This window comes from Argiope bruennichi, chromosome 11 (genome assembly GCF_947563725.1).
Source record: "Argiope bruennichi chromosome 11, qqArgBrue1.1, whole genome shotgun sequence".
NCBI classification, from domain to species: domain Eukaryota; kingdom Metazoa; phylum Arthropoda; class Arachnida; order Araneae; family Araneidae; genus Argiope; species Argiope bruennichi.
In genome coordinates this window covers 21,323,406-21,345,134 of record NC_079161.1, presented here as the reverse complement: position 1 = coordinate 21,345,134, position 21,729 = coordinate 21,323,406, and the positions used below count along the sequence as shown (strand labels likewise).

Sequence of the window (21,729 nt, the reverse complement as noted above, 5' to 3'; positions counted from 1 at the left end):
GGGGTCCGTATAAAAATTCAAATTTTGTATTTTTTGAAGTTTAATGCCCCGAAAATTTTAATCGATTTCATAACATTTTACACTTTTTTTTCACGCAGCTTTGTAATTCACAATATATGTCTATGATCAATAGTTAAGGAATAAAAGCCGCGGTCAATGTTTTTGAAACACCCTGTATATAAGCACTGGCACGATGGTCAGAGATAATACTAAAAAACAACATTGACACAAATGAACTATTTCAATAATTGTAAATAAAAATTAAAATGGCGTAATGATATAAAAGCAATCGTCTTACTCTTCACAAGACATCCTTTACCGTATACAATCTAAAACTAATCTTTAACATGCCTTTTCCATCCGAAAGTTAATTAAATGCTTTTCATTTTCAGCTTATATACATTAGAAGGTAACAAACGGAATTACTCTGATTGCAAACTAAAATCAATAGCTGCGATCTCAGTAAATATCCGCGCATATTGTTTACATAAACCAGCAGGAATGGTCTTCTCGATACTCTCTAGCAAACTTGCCATCACAGAGAACGTCTTACCTGGCACTGGCGTACAATAGTTACGAAATATTAAGTTTGGCGTGAATTTAGCATTTTTACTGAATCAATCATGCAACCCTTGGCGAGTTATTTGGCGATTCATTCCTGGTATGCGTTTAATAGTATCCAAAAAACGAATCAGTGCTTTAGACACGTTTTTCTCGACCGACTGAAAAAAAATGACATAAAACTGCACTTCTAGTAAAAAATACCATACATAATTTGATATATTTCAGAAAACGTGTTTTTAAATTATCGCACTGTTTATTTTTTATTATTATTTATTTTTCATGTATGTGCAAGCACAGACCGATAGTCAATCCGAGTTGGAATTTTTCCCGAGTCAACCCGAGTTGGAATTTTTTGACCATTACCATACTTTATACTATGTATAAGAGAAAGTAAAAAAATTGTATTATATAAAATAGGCATACAATCCAATGTTCCGTCGCAGTGCCAGTGGAGTATTAATGTCCATAAAATTGGCAATCCATTAAAAAATTGCCAATTATATTTAGTTTTAGATAACGTAAAAAATTATAATAGAGAACACGCCGATGAAAATTGAAAAATATTTATACGATTTTCTTCCTGGATCATAAATCTATTTGAAATCGATATGTTGCCATATCTCCTCCCATAATAAATATTCATAAATAAATGACCAGAAAAAAATACATGAAAAGGATTTATCTCAACGGATCAACTCAGTTAGCTTTTCAATCAGCGAAACGCAAAAAGTAAGCTCTGACCCCCACCAATCACACAGTTTACGACATGATACAATAAAAAGACTCGTTCGATAACAATCATTCGATGATATTTATTCCTTGCGGCCCACAGGCGACCCTCACATTTTACAATCAAACAAAGAGAAGATGCTGCCGCAAACAACTACAGCAACATGTGCCATTTGATATAAACGATCTTCTATCACAATCGCCATCGATGGTCCAGGACTCCAACAGGTGGGCCATTTAAATTTTATTCTCTGTGGACAAAAAACTCTACCAGAGGTAAATGCCGCACCCCAGGCAGAAAGCATAAAACACCAGAAATGGCTTCTCGGATGTCACTAAATGCTCATAACTCGAGTCAGGGGTTGGAAGCAACACTTAGGGAGCATGCGTATGTCACAGATCCTCTCTTGAACAAAGGATTTAAGAACGTTGAGGTCAGGACATCCACTCGTACCTTTCAAAACAATGCGTTGAAGGGAAATCGCATTATATGTATTTTAGAAAATGGTTTTTGTTGGATTTTATTTCCGAAATCAAGAAAACTAAACCATATATTTATTCACCGTAACTTTGCACTAATGAACTGTTCTTAGAATTCTGGCTTCTAGAATTGATATATTCAAGAATTATATGTTTCCAGAAAATCTGTTTCTAATCACACAACGTAATGCCAGTTTTACAGAAAGCGCCATTATTCAATAGTTAACTATTATTAGGATTATAATTGAAATAATTGTCTTAACTATCACAATAAATGCTTCAAGTCTCGAGGTTATTTTTAAAATCGTTTCCAACGATTTAAGTCCTTTATGGTCATTCTAAAATAAAACTGATCAAACTGAGACACATATTTTTGAAATAATTGCTACTATTGCATTCGCTAAGATAACAGCAATAATTAGAATAGCAAATTAATTTGTTCATTACGCAAAAAGCCTTTGACAAAAATCACTATGAGTTTAGTTTAGTTATATTAACGTTCCGTTGTAAAGCAACACTAGGGCTATTTTGGAACGGACCTCGTCATTTTGAACCGCGGTCAGATGACGAGGACGACACATGAGCTGGCACCCGCCTCTCCACACCACACCAGCGGGAGGACATTTGGTCATGACGGATTTAACGTGCAACAGACCCCCTTAGACGACGGTTCTTCGGTGGAATCGGATCTCGAACCTGAAGCCCTACGGCTCACAAGCAGAGACCTTACCACTAGGCCACCACGGCCCAAAATAAATAGAAACAAACTGTTTTAAAAATGTCATGAACAAAAAAAAAATCAATTTCAAATTTTAGAAAAAGAAATATTTTAGACTTACTTAAAATTCAAAAGAAATCTTATCATTACTTTTAACTTTTCGGATAAAAATAAAGAATTAAAATATGAAATTCAAAAATTTTAAACAAATGAAATAAAAACTTTCTTAAAACCGTTAAGTCTTTCTTCGCTTGATATCCCTGGATTCCTCATTACTATTTAAAAAAAAAAACAATGTATATTGTATACATTGTATACAACAATGTATATTGTATACAACATATAATGGAAGCCAAAGGCGATTTTCTTATCTATTTGGAACGGACCTCGTCATTTTGAACCGCGGTCAGATGACGAGGACGACACATGAGCTGGCACCCGCCTCTCCACACCACACCAGCGGGAGGACGTTTGGCATGACGGATTTAACGTGCAACAGACCCCCTTACACGAAGGTTCTTCGGTGAATCGGGTCTCGAACTTGAAACCCTGCGGCTCACGAGCCGATACCTTATCACCGGGCCACCGCGGCCCACGCTATGAAATTAGAACTGTGAATCGAGGTTCGCCAAGTGCAAGTTTACAGCTTGGCAGACAGAGATATGCATGCCAGTGTACATACGTGTTTGCTAAGAAATATTCCAATGTTCTGCGATGCAAGTCAACTGAGTAATTTTTCTTTTCAATGTAATTAATTATTTTGGTTTTTAATATGCTTTTACTAAGCAACACTGTGAAAGTTTTAAAATAATTCTCATTTAACAATTTTATCTTTATTTGAGAGGTATATGGCAGCAACGGCCGTTACACCCGGTCGAAAAACAGTTCATATATGGTTAGTGTTTAAGACCCTGGAATGAAAATGAAAACCAGCGGAAGTGGTCTTCTCAAAACTTTCTCGCATGCTATCTAAGAGAGGCGTTGATGAAGTCGTGTCCGCGTTACCACGGAAAGGGGGTGCAGTAGCTTCTGAGGGTAAAGACCCCTGAACACCTGAGGGCAGAAGTCTGACTTCTAGCTCATATGAAAATAAAACTCATACATTCGCTTGCACAACCCCTTTTTACAGGGGGGCACATTCACCTTTTTACTGAAACTACTGTGTTATCGTTAGCGCTTTTTTGGCGATAAATCCACGGCACTCCGGTAATAATATCCGGAGAATTTGTGTTTTAGACCCGTTTTTCGTAACTGACTGAAACAAAAATTTGACACAAAACTATACTTATAGTCACAAAATCTCATACCAAATTTGATGTATTTTAAGCCAATGCGTTTTCGAGTTATGGCGACTACGTGTTTCTGTACAGACCGACAGACGGCCAATGCCTAGTTGGATTTTGGCTCAAAATGTGGTAGATTTTATTCATCTAGTTTTCTTCGTTTTGTAGTTAGTGTGTTAACTTATATTCAAAACAGCCGGATAGACAGACGTTCTCTGAGCAGATTTTGATCACAATTCAAAACAAATTTTTAAAAATTGGTGTAAATACCGTATATCAAATTTCATTGGTGTAGTTCAGAGCGTTTTTGAGTTCTCTTTGTCACAGACAGACAGATACACGGACACTTTCCAAAAATGTGTTTTTAGAACTCTAGGAGGTCTGAAACGTGGAGACTCGTCAAAATCTCGATTTCGGATTTTTTTTTTTTTTTTTTTTTTTTTGACGATTACAGTATTTTCTCTACACTATGTACATGAGAAAGTAAAAAAAAAAAAAATAAAAAAAAAAATACGATTTACTGCTGAAAACAGATGACAAAAGTACTTTAACCCTTTCTAGGGCCGTGGGAAGTATGCTTCCCACCAAATTGATCAATCTTTGAATGAAATTATGTAGGTTGGCATAAGTTCTGACAAATTTTAAACTTAGATGCTTCAGTTCTTAATCTCAGACAAAATGATGTGTCTTGATGTGTTACTTAATTATTAATTAACCAAATTAATGAATTAATCAAATTTATCTGATAAGCTAAACGAATCCTTTTTCTTATTCTAATTTCAAGCCTAAAAATATTTTAACATAATATGACTAGAAAAAAAATGGCCCTTTAAAGGATTAAAAGATACAACTTTATCTTTCCGAATTTCAAAAACTTCAATAAAAACCATATTTACAATTAGTAAACTGAACAAAAACAATATCTGCAATTAGTAAACTGAACAATAACAATATTTGCAATTGGTAAGCAGAACTTTTAATGACAGCTTCGGTGCCCTGAGGGTGGACGCCACAATCTCAATGCCTCGATTTGACAAGATCATTTCCGTTCGTACACGAGATCACCTTTAAAGGTCGAACCCCATTAGCATCCTAAGTGAAACGAAACTCGCAACTTTACGCCCACAGTACACCCACACTGAGGTATCCGCCGTAAACGCCCACCTGTCAAACTTAAACGGATGTACAGCCAAAACCGCCCTTCCAGAAGATATCGAAGACTTTCCAAACTTGATGATCCCAGAGGCTTAAATCCCAGCAGCAGCCCTGGCAGTTATGCCCAGAGAAGAAAAAAAACACGCTTCTCAAATATTTACGATGTCGTTGCTAAGTTTAGGGTTTAATCAATAAAAAGCCCGGATCGCTGGGACTGAATGGCGAATGACTTGACTTCGGGGCTGAATAATGTGGCGATATCGGACCGGTTTGGATGTGGAGAAATGTCAGTTGTTTAATTAAAACCGAGAGCGCAGGCGCGATTCAAGGCAATGATACCGAAACCCTGTTATTATAAACCCACGCGGACAAACAATTTCGGCTTTGTGCAACAGGAAGGAAATTCTAGTCAGACGGACAATAAAAATACAAGCATCGGAATATGAACATCAGGTGTTAAAGCGATATGTTGTTTGGAAATAACAGGAGATAAATGATTCGGGTTATCTCTTGCAGACAAAATTGTGAAGACTTAATATACATCTCACTGATACTTTTGTAACTCGATTGTTATTGATACTTTTGTACCTGATACAGCAGATAACCCATTCTATTCTCGTCGTTATGAAACTGGTTATTGGTGGATTGGTTCTTGCACTGATGGACAATAAAAATACAAGCATCGGAATACGGACTTCAGGTGTTAAAGCGATACGTTGTTTAGAAATAACAGGAGATAAATGATTCGGGTTATCTCTTGGTGAGAAAATTGTGAAGACTTAATATACATCTTACTGATACTTTTGTTACTCGATTGTTATTGATTCTTTTGTACCTGATACAGAAGATACCATTCTATTCTCGTCGGTATGAAACTGGTTATTGGTGGATTGGTTCTTGCACTGATATACTGATGAGAATATGATTCCAAATTGGGATTTCTCATAAATATAAATCGCTTAGCAAACCAACAAAATGTTTTGCAGTATCAAGAATAGGTTGAAACTGATTTTTGACTATTATTGGTATTTTTTTACCTGATACAACCGGTAACCGATTCTTTCCTTTCGGAATGAAACCCATTATTTGGTGGATCGAACCTCATATTTGCACTGAGACTAATAGCTGATATTGATCGAATATAATTTCAAAATGGGAACTCGCTTCTTCGGAAAATGTATTGGTATCGATGATGCTTTAGATTTTGATACTGATTGACGGTTGGACGAGAAGAGAAAACGAAAGGCTTCGAAAATATAGTTAGATTAGGAGAAAGAGAAGATACATGCGTAGTATCTACACCGTTACTTAAGGAACAAATATGGCAGATATTGAAGTAAGTATAGTTAATAAAAAAACATCACATGGTGATGAAACATCACAAAGGTAGGAGCCTTAACTTTTTAATAAGAATTTCGTAAATGCTTGATACCGTTTAATTATATTCTTTAAAAATATCGATTTTATAATAATGGAGGTCGGTCCATGTAACCGTTTTATGTATTATACATAATAAGCTGCAATGATTTTTTTAATATGCCTTGATCTTGAGAAATAATTTGGATTTGAACATCTCGGTATCGTTTGTATGATTTAAATGGATGGAACAAATAAATAAAAGGATAGCAAATTTGATGTAATTACCTTCTTCGACAGTTCAGGTCCATTTTCCATAGCGTACATAATTGCTTCCGATATCTTCGTATCTAGGACACTTAAAACTTCTTCGATATTATAGGACGCCACAAGACCAGATGTCAGACGTTCCAACCCACTGACAAAATCACTCCAGGGCTGGTCCAGCTCAGCCACGTGGGCCAGACATCCCCTGACAACATTGAGACAGTATCCTCCGCAGGGCTTAGTCCTAGCGAATCCGGAACAATGCGAGCAGTACACCATCTTCATTAATCCGGCGTCACAGTCCGGCCTAAATCGCATCGAACTGGTGGCCGATACCACCTCCACCCCTATTTCGAAAGCATCCAGCAGTGTCCTGGCCACGGAGAAGGATCGGGTCAGTTGCTGGGTCGCCCGGTCAGCAATGTCTCCAAATGGCCGGATCTCCCGCCTAGTCTGTCTCAGACATTCCTTATAGTCATCACTGAAGTCCTTCAGCTTGGGGTTGATAGAATGGTGGTAAACCAAAGGAAACAGAGCGTCGAAGAAGGTAGAGATGTGGGTCTCGAGGTCCTGAGTCCGACCTTCTATGTAAGAGGAGAGGTCCTGGTACAGCTGGGACACAGGCTCGCGCGCCACGCCGTCCATCTTCTTGTAGACTTCGGAGAAGAGGACATTTGTGTTGTTTTGGGAGACGTGGATCATATCAAGGAAGTTTTCTGCAAGTAAAGAAACGAAAAATATAAGTAATTAAATCATCAAAAGGTATCATAATAAAAAATTACAGAAACAAAATTGGAAAAGATGTTATAAATATTTTTTATGAGTTGACGCATAAACCAGAATAACTAGCAATCGCTATGGCTCAGTCGGCAGAACATCTCGTTTAAGATTGGTTGGTCCATGGTCTCGCACACACGCACGCACGCACGCACGCACACACACACACACACACACACACACAAAAAAAAAAAGATTGAATGAAAATAAGCATTTTAATTTCCACTAATCACCTTAAGCGACCAACTGGTTCACCGAAAACACTGGTTATATTCAATTTCAGTTAAATCGTTTAGAAATAGATAATGTCCATAATTCAGGCAAATGCTCGGACATCAAAGCGATTTTATTTTAATTGCCTTGCATATGATTTATCCATTGTATGCATTAAGCTTTTTAAGGAAGACCGGTTTTATTACATCAGAACACTATTCACACCGTAAATATCTGGTTCATTGATCTTCTAAAATATTACGATATTGTAACGCCCATTTTTTTTTTTTTTTTTTTTTTTTTTTTTTTTTTTTTTTGTTCGTATGCTACGTAGATCTCAAACAGAATCTTCCTTCTTTAGCTTTCAACAATGGAAGATGAAAAAATCGCGCGATTAAATATTGTATGAAAAATTAAAATGATCTTTATTTCAGGGCGCAGTGTAATTTATTATTGACAATTAGAGAAAAAAAAGTATTTCTAAATGGGAACCAACGTTCAGAAAACTGCATGATTATTAACCCTTTGACTACCAATTTTTTAAAATCTTTTTCTCGCTTAGAAAATGACGATAATAGCTTCTGTATTAGACAAATCTATTCGATTTTTTTCAAATGTTTTTATACACCCGTGGCTACGACATGATGCCCAAATACACTCTCTACCCATCAAAAAACGACATGATGCTCAAATACACTCTCTACCCATCAAAAAACGACATGATGCCCAAATACACTCTCTACCCATCAAAAAACGACATGATGCTCAAATACACTCTCTACCCATTAAAAAAAACTATTTGTACTTAGAACTATTTTAAAAGGTTAGTAAGATGTACATGTCCCATTGATAATCAAAGAGTAAAACTGGCTTAATTAAAAAGACAATTCTTCAAATTTTAATCAGTTAACTGTTTCGATCTCTTCGGAAAATGTGCATCTAAATTGTCATAAAGATATTATATTATATAATTAATTATAAAGATAATAACCAAACAATTATTATATAAATATAATAATTTACATCATATAATATTCGTCATATCGCAGTATGTTGAAATTTTTTTACATGACGAGCGTACTCGTTAAAACGGTGCAAAATTCATTTGCACAAAATATTAAAAAATTGCAATGTATTGTGCAATTTTGTCTTTATGTAAATTATAAAGAAAAAACACCAAAACTTAGCTTAATTTTTAATCAATTAAAATATCAAGGAATCGTCAGTTCCTTGCGTCATACAGTTTGGCTTATAAAGCGCCAACGCACATACGCACACACATCTTTATTATTAGAAGAGATATACCGCAACAGATTTATCTAAAATCCCACAATGTATCTAACAACACGATTTGCATTCCATTATTATTTATTAAAAAAATTAAATATATATGGAAAAATGATTTAATTAAAAAGCTGTAAATATTACTATATTATACTAACAGTTCTAAATTTTATTAAAAAGATAACGTTTAAATAAAGTAGAATTGTACAATTAAGTACATTGCATAGCTAAAATAACTAATTTATGGCAGTTAGTACAACGATTCGATGCTACATCGTTTAAAAGTCTTGAACATACTAAAATTATTATTTGATTGTATCAACGATATTTTACTTCAAAAAATATTTCAATGAATTAAGAGTCAGTCAATCATTTACAGCACTGCAGCAAACCTCACATTTAAAAATAACAATCAGAATTAATATCACTAATATTCCATTCAATTCAAACATTAAAAGATAAATAAACAATCTTTACACACCGAAAAAGATAAAATGTTAAAAGCCAAACGATATTTTCCAGCCTCATTTTCAAAAACGATAAATTCTTTTATGCTAAAACGAGTCTCGCAGTTAACCACTCGAAACCGAGCAAAAGTAATTAAACAATTCCTCCCAAGAAGAATTCGCATATTTGCAGCAGCAGAGAAGTTATCAAAACAAATCCCCCTTAAACCGAGCCGACGTCTTAACGCCTGTTTATTTTCAAGAATTTGGAAAGCGCTCGCGTCTCGGGGAAATAAATTCCGGGAATTTCCCTAATACTCTGATTAATTATGTAAATTATGGAGCGCCGTCTTTTGGACGTCGGCCGTAAATAGATTAGGCGTTCACGTGAAATAGTTACATGTATTAAAGACTGCGAGTTACATAAAACTCTTTAGCCCCTGGGGTGGATATTCTTTATTTAAAATAGAAAGAGAAGAAAAAGGAAGAAAAAAGAGGAGACGGTAGCCTTAACCGAATTATTTCATTATCACGGCCAAATAGAATTTTATAGTTTAAAGATCTAAATTAGTTTAAGGGAATCTTCTGCAGTAGGATTTTAATTCAAAATAAGCATCCCAGATAGAAATTGTTACAGTTTCTATGCGCTGTTATTTAGCTTTAGGTAATTTATTTTTATACTTTTTGCGAAACAGACTGCATTTTTTATTGAAATGGATGAATTTTAGTTTGTAATTCAAGATGGTTCTAAAAGTATTAGTTTAAAAAGGAGAGGTGATTTGTTTCGAGTTAGTTTTAGTTTAGTTATATTAACGTCCCGTTTGAAGCAACACTAGGGCTATTCTGGGAAGGACCTCGTCATTTTGAACCGCGGTCAGATGACGAGGACGACACCTGAGCTGGCACCCCCCTCTCCACACCACACCAGCGGGAGGACGTTTGGTCAGGAAGGATTTAACGTGCAACAGACCCCCTTACACGACGGTTCTTCAGTGGAATCGGGTCTCGAACCTGAAACCCACCGGTTCCGAAGCCGGGACCTTACCACCAGGCCACCGCGGCCCGATTTGTTTCGAGAGAAAAAGATTTGAAATGTCATTCTAATAGTTATTTTCACTTTCTCGTATACGTAGTATAGAGAAAATATAGTTATTGTCAAAAAATCGGAACTCGTGATTTTGACTAATCTCCACGCTTTAGACCTCCCTGAGTTGTCCATCCGTTCGTCTGTGGCAAAAATAACATACAAAAGCTTTGAGCTACAGTTTGAATCCGGTAAACGGTCTTTACTCCAAATTTGCACATTTCTATCGAATTTTGAGTTAAATCTCTTCAAAGAAAGTCCGTCCGTCCAAATGTTCGAGTATAAGTTAACAAGATAATTACAAAACAAAGACAGCCAGACAGAGAAGATTAAATACTCAGATTTATCATCTATAATGTAGACATAGATACATTATAGATGAAGGAATTAGGATACATTATAGGCGGAATTGAATCTATCAAATTCCGCCTGGACAATGTAGTCACCTATCAAATTCTAACCTGGAATTGACCGTCCGTCGGTCTGTACTTTCAGAAACATGTAAACACGATAACTCAAAAAGCAATGACTTAAATATATTCAATTTGGTACAGGACTTTGTGACTACAAGTGCAGTTTTGTGTCAAATTTTAGGTTAGGAAAAACATGTCTAAAACCCAAATTCGGTTGCTGGATACTATTAACAGCATGCCTGGAATGAATCGCCAAAAAACTCGCCAAAGATTATAGGAATGATCCAGTCAGAATACTAAATTCACGTCACAAGTTAATATTTCGTAACTATTGGACACCAATGCCATGTAAGTTATACTCCAGGAAGACACCTTCATGAGAGAGTATGCAAGAAAGTTTTGGATAGACAATTCCTGCTACTTTTATGATAGTTTGCGATATGTATAGTCATTTACCGAGAAACTAATTAATTTACAATCAAATCAGTTATATTCAACAAAAAATATGTATCCAAAAAACCACAAAATACTACGAAATTTGAAATTAAATTTTCGTTTATTAAAACTTTTAAAAAATTTAAAGGAATGTTAATTTTTATTTTATTTATTTTTTCTTACATTAGACGAGTAGAATATTTTTCTGGCAATCCATCGATTAGACCTTTAGAGAAAAATAGATTAGTTCAGTTTATTTTAGTTATATTAACGTCCCGTTGTAAAGCAACGCTAGGGCTATTTTGGGACGGACCTCGTCATTTTGAACCACGGTCAGATGACGAGGACGACCCCTGAGCTTGCACCCACCCCCCTCCACACCACAACAGCGGGACGACGTTTGATCCTGACTGATTTAACGTGCAACAGACCCTCTTACACGACGGTTCTCCGGTGGAATCGGATCTCGAACCTGAAACCCCACGGCTCACGAGCCGAGACCTTACCTTAGAAAAATAGATAAATGACCAATAATTCTAATAATAATAATCCAATTCATTTTACTGCTGAATAGTACAATGTAAATGAAAATTCATCAACATAATTCATTTAATCAACATAAAAATTACAGTATATAGAATTTAATTTTTCAGAGAGCCAAACGATGAACTGTGACTAGGGATTGCGATACCGGTATACCGGGATACCGAATACCAATATTTTGAGCCATTTGTATAATTTTGTAATACCGGTATTCACAAGTTTAAATACCGGTTTTTCGGTATTTACTAGAAATTTTTAAAATTGTCTCCACTATACGTTCAGATATCGAGAACATAGCAAAATAGTATACGATTTTGTTTTTATGTCTCCCTAACGGGCGAAATTAATTAACTAATTAATGGCTTAAATCTAAATTAGCAAAACATGAATTATCCCTGAAAGAAAATATTCTATCCATAACGACTGATGGAGCAACAGTTATGAAAAAAGTTGGAAAGTTGATTGGTTCAAATCAGCAATTGTGCTATGCACATGGAATTCAGTTAGGAATAATAGATGTATTATACCAAAAAAATAAAGAACAGAAGAATCCAAATACTCTGGATATAGAAACTTCGAATTCCAACTTTGAAGAGAGTAAGAGTGAGAGTGATATTGACAATGAAGATAATGACAATGTAATTGTTGAAGAAATTATTGCTAATGAGGATGAAATATTAACCCATCAAGAATTGCTTCCTATAATTTATAAAGTTCGAAAAATTGTTAAGATATTTAAACGTTCCTCTAGAAAAGAGGACATATTATTAAAATACATACTAACTGAAAATAAAAAAGAATATATGTTAATATTAGATTTTAAAACACGTTGGAACCGTTTACTCCTAACAGCACACATCACTATCTGAAGATTATATGTTACATTGAAAAATCGCACAGAAGAAAGGCATACCGAAATAGAAAATGTCTTACGGTATTTACATAATTATAATTATTTTAAAAATGAAAATGAAAAAGAAGAAAAGAAAATAACCAATTCAAATCTGATTACGTTTAGAGTAAATTTTCTTAAAATTTTTTACCCACAAACTTATCCACATTCAGAAGAATTCGGTTCAATTATCGAAGATTATGATGTCACTACTGTCGATAGTGAAAAGGAATTGTCTCTTGAACAAAAATTAGAATTAGCGATAAATAAAAAAATTTCAACGAACCAAAATGTCATACAGAAATCAGCTATATCCAAAACCATCCGATGAGAAATCGATTTATTTGAAGACGAGGGTTTTAGAGGTAAATACTTGGAAAAAGTATATCGCGCATTGCTAACAGTACTTTTCAGGCTTAATGACAGTACAATGGATGCATTATGTTTTTTAAGGTCACATTTCAAAAAGTTGTAATAGTATCCGAGACTGAATAGTGATATTACACTTTTTTGTGATTTAAATAAATGAGATGTTTCTTTACTTTTTTGTGATTATATACTGTTATAATTTATAAGTTACAAATTATTTTTTGTGATATTTACACTCTTTAACAAAACTGGCAAATAAAAGAAAGAAACACCTGTGTTTTCTTTCTTTTTCTAAAATTTCTAATACCGGTATTAAAACCGGTATCCCGGTATTAAGATTTAAAAAATACCGAATACCGGTATTGAACTTTTGGTCCGGTATTGCAATCCCTAATCACATCTATGTACTATGTACTTTTTTTTTTAAATATGTTATCAATGCCTTTTTCTTCTACTGAAGTTTTGTTACTGCATTGAAAATTACATTGGCTTAACATAGCGATTGACTATCTGGCAATGGTTAAGTCTATTTATATTCTTGATTAAATTGTCTGATCCTATTTTTGATCTCTCTAATCCACTGACAGAATGAAATGCTTGATGAGTCATCTCTTGAGCATTTCTAATAACATTTCGTAGCTTCATTCATTAGCAAAGTGTTGAATTAAGTGCAGCTGTCAAAATGTTCAATGAATGGAGCAGTCTGAACGATCGTATAGCAGTTTGTTTACATTTTACTGTTGCCATTCGACATTAAGGATGTACATTAAAGTGATATATATAATTTTTCAGATGTGTAACCGAGAAGTAGAAACTTTTGAAACTTTAGGATGGATTTATTTCATCACGGAGGTTATAATTTGTACAAGGAAACAATGATAAAACATCTATTTACATCGCGATACAAGAGCGAAGTGACAGAAAATTTTCCGTTCAGTGATTTTACTATGAGATTCTGAGAGGGATTTCTTTGCTGTGTGTCGGCTTAGGCAAGAGAATCTTAGGTATCTTTGAAAACTATAAGTGAATGATAAGGGGTTTTATCTCTTCTCTCAGAGCGTGAGAAAATACATAAGTCATCAATTTTCTGGAAAGCTTGTAGAATTACTTAATTAAACAAAAAGTGCGAATCGGAACAGGAAATGAAAGAGCATTTTAGAATGAAGTTAATATGGGTTAAATTAAGATAAAAATCAAGAAATTAATTAAGATTTAAAATATCATTACATATATAATGATATTATAAAATCTGATTGAAAACCTAATTAATTTTTATCTTAATTTACCCCATATTAACTACATTCTAAAATCTTCTTTCATTTCCTGATCCGATTTGTACTTTTTATTTAATTAATTAATTCTATACGCGCTCTGTTAAACTAACGATTTCAGCATTTTCTCACACTTTGAACGAAGGGATAAAGATCTTTAATGCTTACAAAATTCTTTCAAAGATACTTAAGATTCCCTTTCTTAAGTCTACATGCGTCAAAGGAATTCCTATAAAAATCTCATTATAAAATCACTGAAGGGAAAAATTTCGGTCACTTTTATTCTTGTGTCGCGATGTAGACTGGTGCATCTTTTATGATCGCTTATTCTTTGTAGGAAAATTATACCTCTCTGTGAAATAAATCGAAATTTAAAATTCCAAAAGTTTGTTCTTCTTTTCGACCACACAATTGCTAAAATATGTTTACATGTAACGTAAACACATATTTTTTACGCAGTTTCGTGGTCGAAGAGTGATACACTTTTGAATTTTTAGAACTTCACTTTATTCCATCCTGAGATGCATAATTTATGAATAGGAAAAGACGACGAAACTGACGTCCGCTCACAAGCAATACAAGAGCAGAAGAGCGAAAAAGTGCAAAATATTTTTTCCGAATTATTTTATACTATGAGATTCTGATAGGGATTTTTTTACGCGAATGTTGATTTAGGAAGGGAAATATAGGTATATTTTAAAAGAATTTGCAAAACATGACAGATTTTTGTTCCTTCACTCGGACCATGTGAAAATGTTGATTAAAGCAGTTTTACAGAGCTCGTGTAGCATTAATTAACCCTTTCTAAGGCAGTGAGAAGTATGCTTCCCACCAAATTTATCAATCTCTGTATGAAATTATATAGGTTGGCATCAGTTCTGACACATTTTTTTTAGAAAGACAGAAACTTAGATGATTCAGCTCTTCACCTTACGCAAAATGACGTGTCTTGATTTGTTACTTAATTATTAATTAACCAAATTAATTAATTAATTTAATTAAATTTATTTGATTAGTTAAATGAACCCCTTTTCTTATTCTAATTCCAAGCCTAAAAATATTTTAACATAATATGACTAGAAAAAAATGACCCTTTAAAGTGTTAAAGCAATTTTACAGAACTCGTGTAGCATTAATTAAATAAAAATAGAAGAATTGGATCAGGAAATAAGAGAACGTTTAAGAATTAAGTTAATATGGGTTGAATTAAGATAAAAATTAAGAGATTAATTAGGATTTAAAGATATTACATACATATATATGTGTGTGTTGTGATTTATGGCACTTTACAAGCCCGCTGACAGTTATCTGTCAGCGATTTAAGGCAAGTGAGCATCTCTTGTTTTTTCAGTAGCGCCAAGTAGGGTCAGGAGTACGACTTGGCTACTCACGGGTCACAATCCTTTTTACGGGGCGGACTTCCTTAACGCATTTCATTCACTCATCCACACATCGTAATTTAGACCTGAATCAGAGCAATACCCAGGGGTATTGCTCTCGATATGAAGGATTTATACGAGCGCCAGCCACCACACACACGGAGAGTCTATTTTATATATATATATATTCTGGTGTTAAACCTGTATACTATGTTTTCTTCGTACACGCTGATTGCATTAATTAGCAATCGCACATTCAGACAGAGTAGATAGCAGGGTCTTACTGGCACCAATCAGATTAATCAGCTAAAGGCCGGCTCTACTTTAAGAACAAATCTGTTCTCAACAATTTATCTCGCCAAGGGAATGGTTTTTGCTGCATTCGAGAATATGCCGGTAACATGAAAGGCTGCGGCATCTGCCAGGAGAGAATGATCTCATTACACAAACAGCCCAACGTGAGAAGACGAATCATCTTCTGCGTGAAATCTCACTCGTCACGACCCCAAGGAAGCCCAACGTGCATTACTTCTTCGCCCATCCAAATGATGCAGGGTTGGTTGCCCCTCGCCGGAAAGAAGAGTCCATCCTCCTGGTTGGCCGATTGATAAACGATAGCGGAGGGGAGCAGGCAGCAGAGTTTGGGTATAGGAAATCTATCACTCATTCCTACCACCTGCTGCCACGGGATTTTTATCGATTGGAAAAGGGGGAGGGAAAAGGGTTTGGAGGAGTTTCAACCGGAAAATGTATCAGATTTTTTTTTCTCTCTCTCTCTCTTTCTTTCTTTTCTTTTCTGTGGAAAAATATGTAGTGTCTGAGCGAACGCGTAGTTAATAAACTTTAGAAAGGAGGAATATATTTTTTTTGGGGGGAAAAAATGATATATTAGATCAGCAGGTGTACCTTCGTTCAGATTATCGTTAGCGTTTTGGAGGGGGACAAGGGGGGGGGAGTCTAGAATGCGGCGATGTCGGGAAGGCTCTTTTTTCCCAGACATTATAACAAATCAATATGCTATTCTAACATAATATATCATAAAAATTGAATTTTTAAAGAAAAATCATTTATTTTGTTTTATATGAATGGTAATTGGTAAAAAAGTTAAACTTAATTACCAGAGAAGAGTAATTAATAAGGAAATAATTGAACAGACTGGGAAAGTTAAGTCTATAAATTTAAAACTCGAGAGAGGAAAAATCCGACATTTTAATACATTTTATATAACATCAAACTCAAAAAAAAAAAATGATAGCGTTTAATAAACCATTATGTTATAACACAATTACGGAATGGCACAAGTCTGGATTAACCAGGGACAAGATGATCCTTGACACATAAGTAAAACCATAATCGGCAATCTTTTTTCTAAAACAAATTCAATCTTGCTATAAAGAATGTTTGTCAAGACACATTTCAAAAGAAAATAATCTACATTTTAAAGGAAAAAAAAAAGCTATAGAGAGACAATGATGCAAGAGTATCTAATAATTTACTAGCTATATATTTAAAATAAAAAGAAAAAATAAAGCATCGATCACCCAGTTCCAATAATTGATTCGATTTCGCCAAATTTTGTTTCATATGCAAGTTTATGGCTTCTATATATGTCGAGAATGATAGACTGCTATGCACCAATTTCTATTTTCGAGCGCAGTTTCAGAAACACTACTTCACTGTACATCATCTGCAACGAAGAACTTAGACAGAGACCACAAGCCAAAACCATTGCGGCGGTTCCGAACACATTTATTTCGCATTAAAACTCCAAATTTTTAAATATTGGGTTGGCAACTAAGTAATTGTGGATTTTTTTTTAGACAATCAAAGACAATTTTTTCATGGAACTAAATCACTTTATTCTGTAATGTATTGCCCATTTTGATCAAAGGCAGCATCATAATCCCACGTTCATAAAACTTCTGGTTTTTAGTAGCAAAAAACTGAATCAGGTAAGATTTGACATCATCATCATTATTGAAATTTTTACCATTCAAGGAGTTTTGTAAAGATCGAAACAAAAAGTAATCAGATGGTGCAAGGTCAGGACTATATGGTGGATGTGGCAAAACATCCCAACCAAGCTCCAATAATTTTTGCCAAGTGACCAAAGATGTGTGTGGCCTTGCATTGTCGTGATGGAATACAACACCTTTTCGATTTGTCAATTCGGGCCGCTTTTCTTCAACTGCATTGTTTAATTTCGTTAGTTGTTCAATGTAGACATCAGAATGGATCTTTTGGTTGGGTCGTAAGAGTTCAAAGTAGACAATTCCTTTGTAATCCCACCAAACTGATGACAAAACCTTCTTTTGATGAATATCAGCTTTTGATGTTGTTTGAGTTGGTTCACCTGGCCTGCTCCACGATCTTTTCCGCTGATATTGTTGTAAACAACCCATTTTTCATCGCCAGTTATCAGTCGTTTTAAAAATGGATCATTTCATGATCCATTTAAAAATGGATCAGTTTCTTTAGCAAATCGCCGCTGTTAATGCGTTGCGTTAAATGCGTTTCTTTCAGTTCGTGAGGAACCCATGTATCGAGTTTTTGGACATAGCCAAGTGGTTTTAAGTGATTTTCAATGCATGTATGTGATACATGAAGCTTCTCTGCAATCTCATGTATTGTACTGTGACGATCCGAATCGATTATTGCTTTGATTAAGTCATCATCAACTTCATCTGGACGACCAGAGCGTTTTTCATCTTTGAGTGAAAAATCACCAGAACGAAATTTGGCAAACCAATTTTGACACTGCCGTTCTTTTAAGGCTTCGTCACCATAAACAGCACATAACTTTTTATGAGCTTGCGATGCGTTTTTCCCTTTGCGGAAATAAAAAAGCAAAATAGGACGAAAATGTTCCTTTTGATTTTCCATTTTTCGACGAACGCCAAACGAAAACTACGCAACCGATCAAAAAACCGTTTTTACTGATTGACAGCTGAATTGCCAACTATCAAATAACAGAATTTGTTTTACATTTGTACTACGTCTGCAAACCTAAAAATTCAACTGAAGCCCTCTATGAGTGAAATCCGCAATTGCTTAGTTGCCAACCCAATACGTCATTAGTGATTATCTGATGACAATGACGCCTCCTCCTCACTGAACTAAAGTTTTGAAAAATATCGCAAAATAAAACTCTGGCAGTGCTCCCAAACTTAATAACTGGGCCGATTTCGCCAATTTGAACATATTAAAATTATAATACGCTAAGTTTGTTGTGCAAGTGCAGCTTGAAATAGTGCTTTCATTTGTTATAATTAGATATACTTCGTCACAGTAAATTGGCATTATTAAATTAATACTAGTAATTTAATTGGGAAAAAGTTGATAATCAAAGGAAGCTAGAATTTATTTCAATTTCGAACCAAAAATGGGTTCAACAATTATTTAAAAAAAGTTAAAAACAAAAGTATTTTTAGGGTTTTAATTAGAAAGTTATCGGACGTAAATTTTTATAAACATGTAAATCGATAAAATATATATATATATATATATATATTCAGATCCAGAACAATCAGTAAAAAATTTTTTAATCATGCTTGTTACCTACATTTTCATTAACAATGATAAAATAATTAGTTTCACCCTATATCATGGTAGTACTCTAACTTTATTTCTTTTATCAGCATTTGGAGATCTATGTCAATACATATTAAATGTTGGTTAGTAGTTAGGTACATTTTCGTAGGCCTACAGGCACAGCAATTCCTGCCTACGATTCTCAAGGGATGCTAAATTGCTTTAGCCCTAAGTCTCCAAATTTGGTTAGATGGCCCTGAAACTATGCATAGGACTAGACAGACAGACTAGTCGCCCTGCAAAACATTTTTATTCGGAAAATCAATTCTTGCCTGTGGTTGAGATGATAGGAATTATTAAAAGTCGGAGCCTGATTTGTCAAGGAAACTGAAAGCTCGCGCATCATGAGCTGAATATAAATTGAAAGTAGACTACGATAAACAACACAATTATTGACAGCCTTAAGGTGTGGAATCTATTTATGAGGGAACAAATATGTTGTAATAAAACCATTTTTCAAAATAAAGTAACCAAATGATTTGGGTTAACTAGGTTGACTCACGTTTTCTTTTGAAAGTTTTTTTTAATCATGTGAGAAATATTTTGTTTTGGCTTGAGGTTTTTAAAGCCACAAAATGCACGAGCAGAAAATTGGCGACTCATCGCTTTTACGGTTATTAGAAAATGATAAACAAGATTGTCACATATGCCGACTTATCGCCAACTTGGCGCGAATATCCGCCATGTACTCGATTCTCCTGTCTGGCCAAGAACTTATAGCCTGAAGAAGCACAGAAAAGAAAATGGGGATGAAACAGCGAGGAGAGGTATCAAAACTTATATATATATATATATATATATATATATATATATATATATATATATATATATATATATATATATATATATATATATTTTCAATTTTTCGAGTTGACAAAAAAAGTTTTGGAGTTCGAATGGTTTTGAGATGAATAAATACCACAGACTAAATATCGACGTATGCGCAATCTTATAGTTGCGTATTTGTTTCAACCCGGTTTAAATTGGTTTTCCAAGAAAAAACATTTTTGGCCTCAATAAAAAAATTTTAGAACTCGATTGATTTTGAGATGGTCAAAACACAGCGCTTTTCGTTTATGTTGGATTGCGAAATATGAGTCATGCGAGAACATGATGCTTTTCTGTCGGATTGATACCACGTGATTTAAAAAAATGGTGTTCTCACATGATAACCTGAAATTTGCAATAGCATTTTTTTTTTCATGACCCAGATTTTGAGTGGCTGGCCCTCCTTTTATAAATATTAATAAACATTTATTAAAAAACAATTCATAGATGTTTAGTATATTTATATTTATAATATTTTAGTTTTATATTTACTGTTATTTATTATTAATATATATATATATATATATATATATATATATATATATATATATATTGTAGTAAATTATTATTTCTGGAGAATTCTCCTTCCCAACTTTAGTCTACAAATATGATCAGGAGCGTCATAACAGATTTCAGCGCCCTAAGCCAGAGAAGTTTGGCGCCCCATGAGAACTATAACAAGATCATATATTCTGTTATATAGCACTCTGTAGTGTGATTAAAATACTAAATTTGATGCATTACTAGGGTACTAAATATCAAAGTACAGTAACCTACTTTGTCACTGATAACGTAGATTCCTACAGGTGTATGCATCCAATTCATTACATTTATTACACGCAATTCATTACATGATTCCTATTTATTACACGAAATGTAGATTCCTATTCATTAACTTTTATTTACTACACGTACAATTTAAGATTTCTCACTGCTCATTTCTGTATGAATGCATTTTGAAATAATATTTATGCAGCATTAAAAAATCGATGGCTATCTAGCTGCAGATCCTTATCATATTTTTGGCTTTTCATATATTTTTAATAAAATACATTCTTTTGTTCAAAGTTAAAATCAAACCAAAATTTTATATTATAATATAAATGTCCCTGCTGGGTTACCGTTTAATTAGCCTGTTGAACAAAATGGTTCTGAATACAATCATAAAAGAACAATTTGGATAAATCGAAGTAAAGTGAAAAAAAAAGTAAAAACAATCTTAAATAGATTATTTAACTTTTTTTAATATAAATTTCGTTTGCTAAATTTCTAAATAATTAAAATAAACCGGTGACAGTGGTCTCCCTATAACGTTCTCGTATATTCTGTAATAAAGGCTATCTCAGAGAGGGTCTTGCATGGCACTGGTATACAATAATTATATTAATTTTAGGCGACAATTTAGCATTTGTACTGAATCTATTCGTGTGATCTTTGGCAAATTTTTTGGCGATTAATAGCAACCGAAAAACGAATTTGTGTTTTAGAAGGGTTTTACCTGTCGATTGAAACAAATATTTTACAATATTTTATTAATATATTTTTTTTCCATATATTCCCTTATTTTCTAGTTAGGCCCACATCCCGAATTTCACACTCACGTTGTGGTGTACCACTATATGAATTTCAAAAAATCTTGCCATTTTGTTAAG

The 21,729-nt window shown here is 34.1% G+C and overlaps 1 protein-coding gene across 1 annotated transcript in view; it reads right to left on the bottom strand.

Annotated features, from left to right (window-relative positions):
* The window catches only part of LOC129956916 (glypican-5-like), a 315,931-nt gene that overhangs the window by 143,289 nt on the left and 150,913 nt on the right, over positions 1 to 21,729 (bottom strand). Inside the window, exon 3 of the mRNA XM_056068952.1 lies at positions 6,574 to 7,268. Coding sequence (XP_055924927.1) covers positions 6,574 to 7,268 — 695 coding nt within the window. The remainder of the gene's footprint in view (positions 1 to 6,573; positions 7,269 to 21,729) is intronic.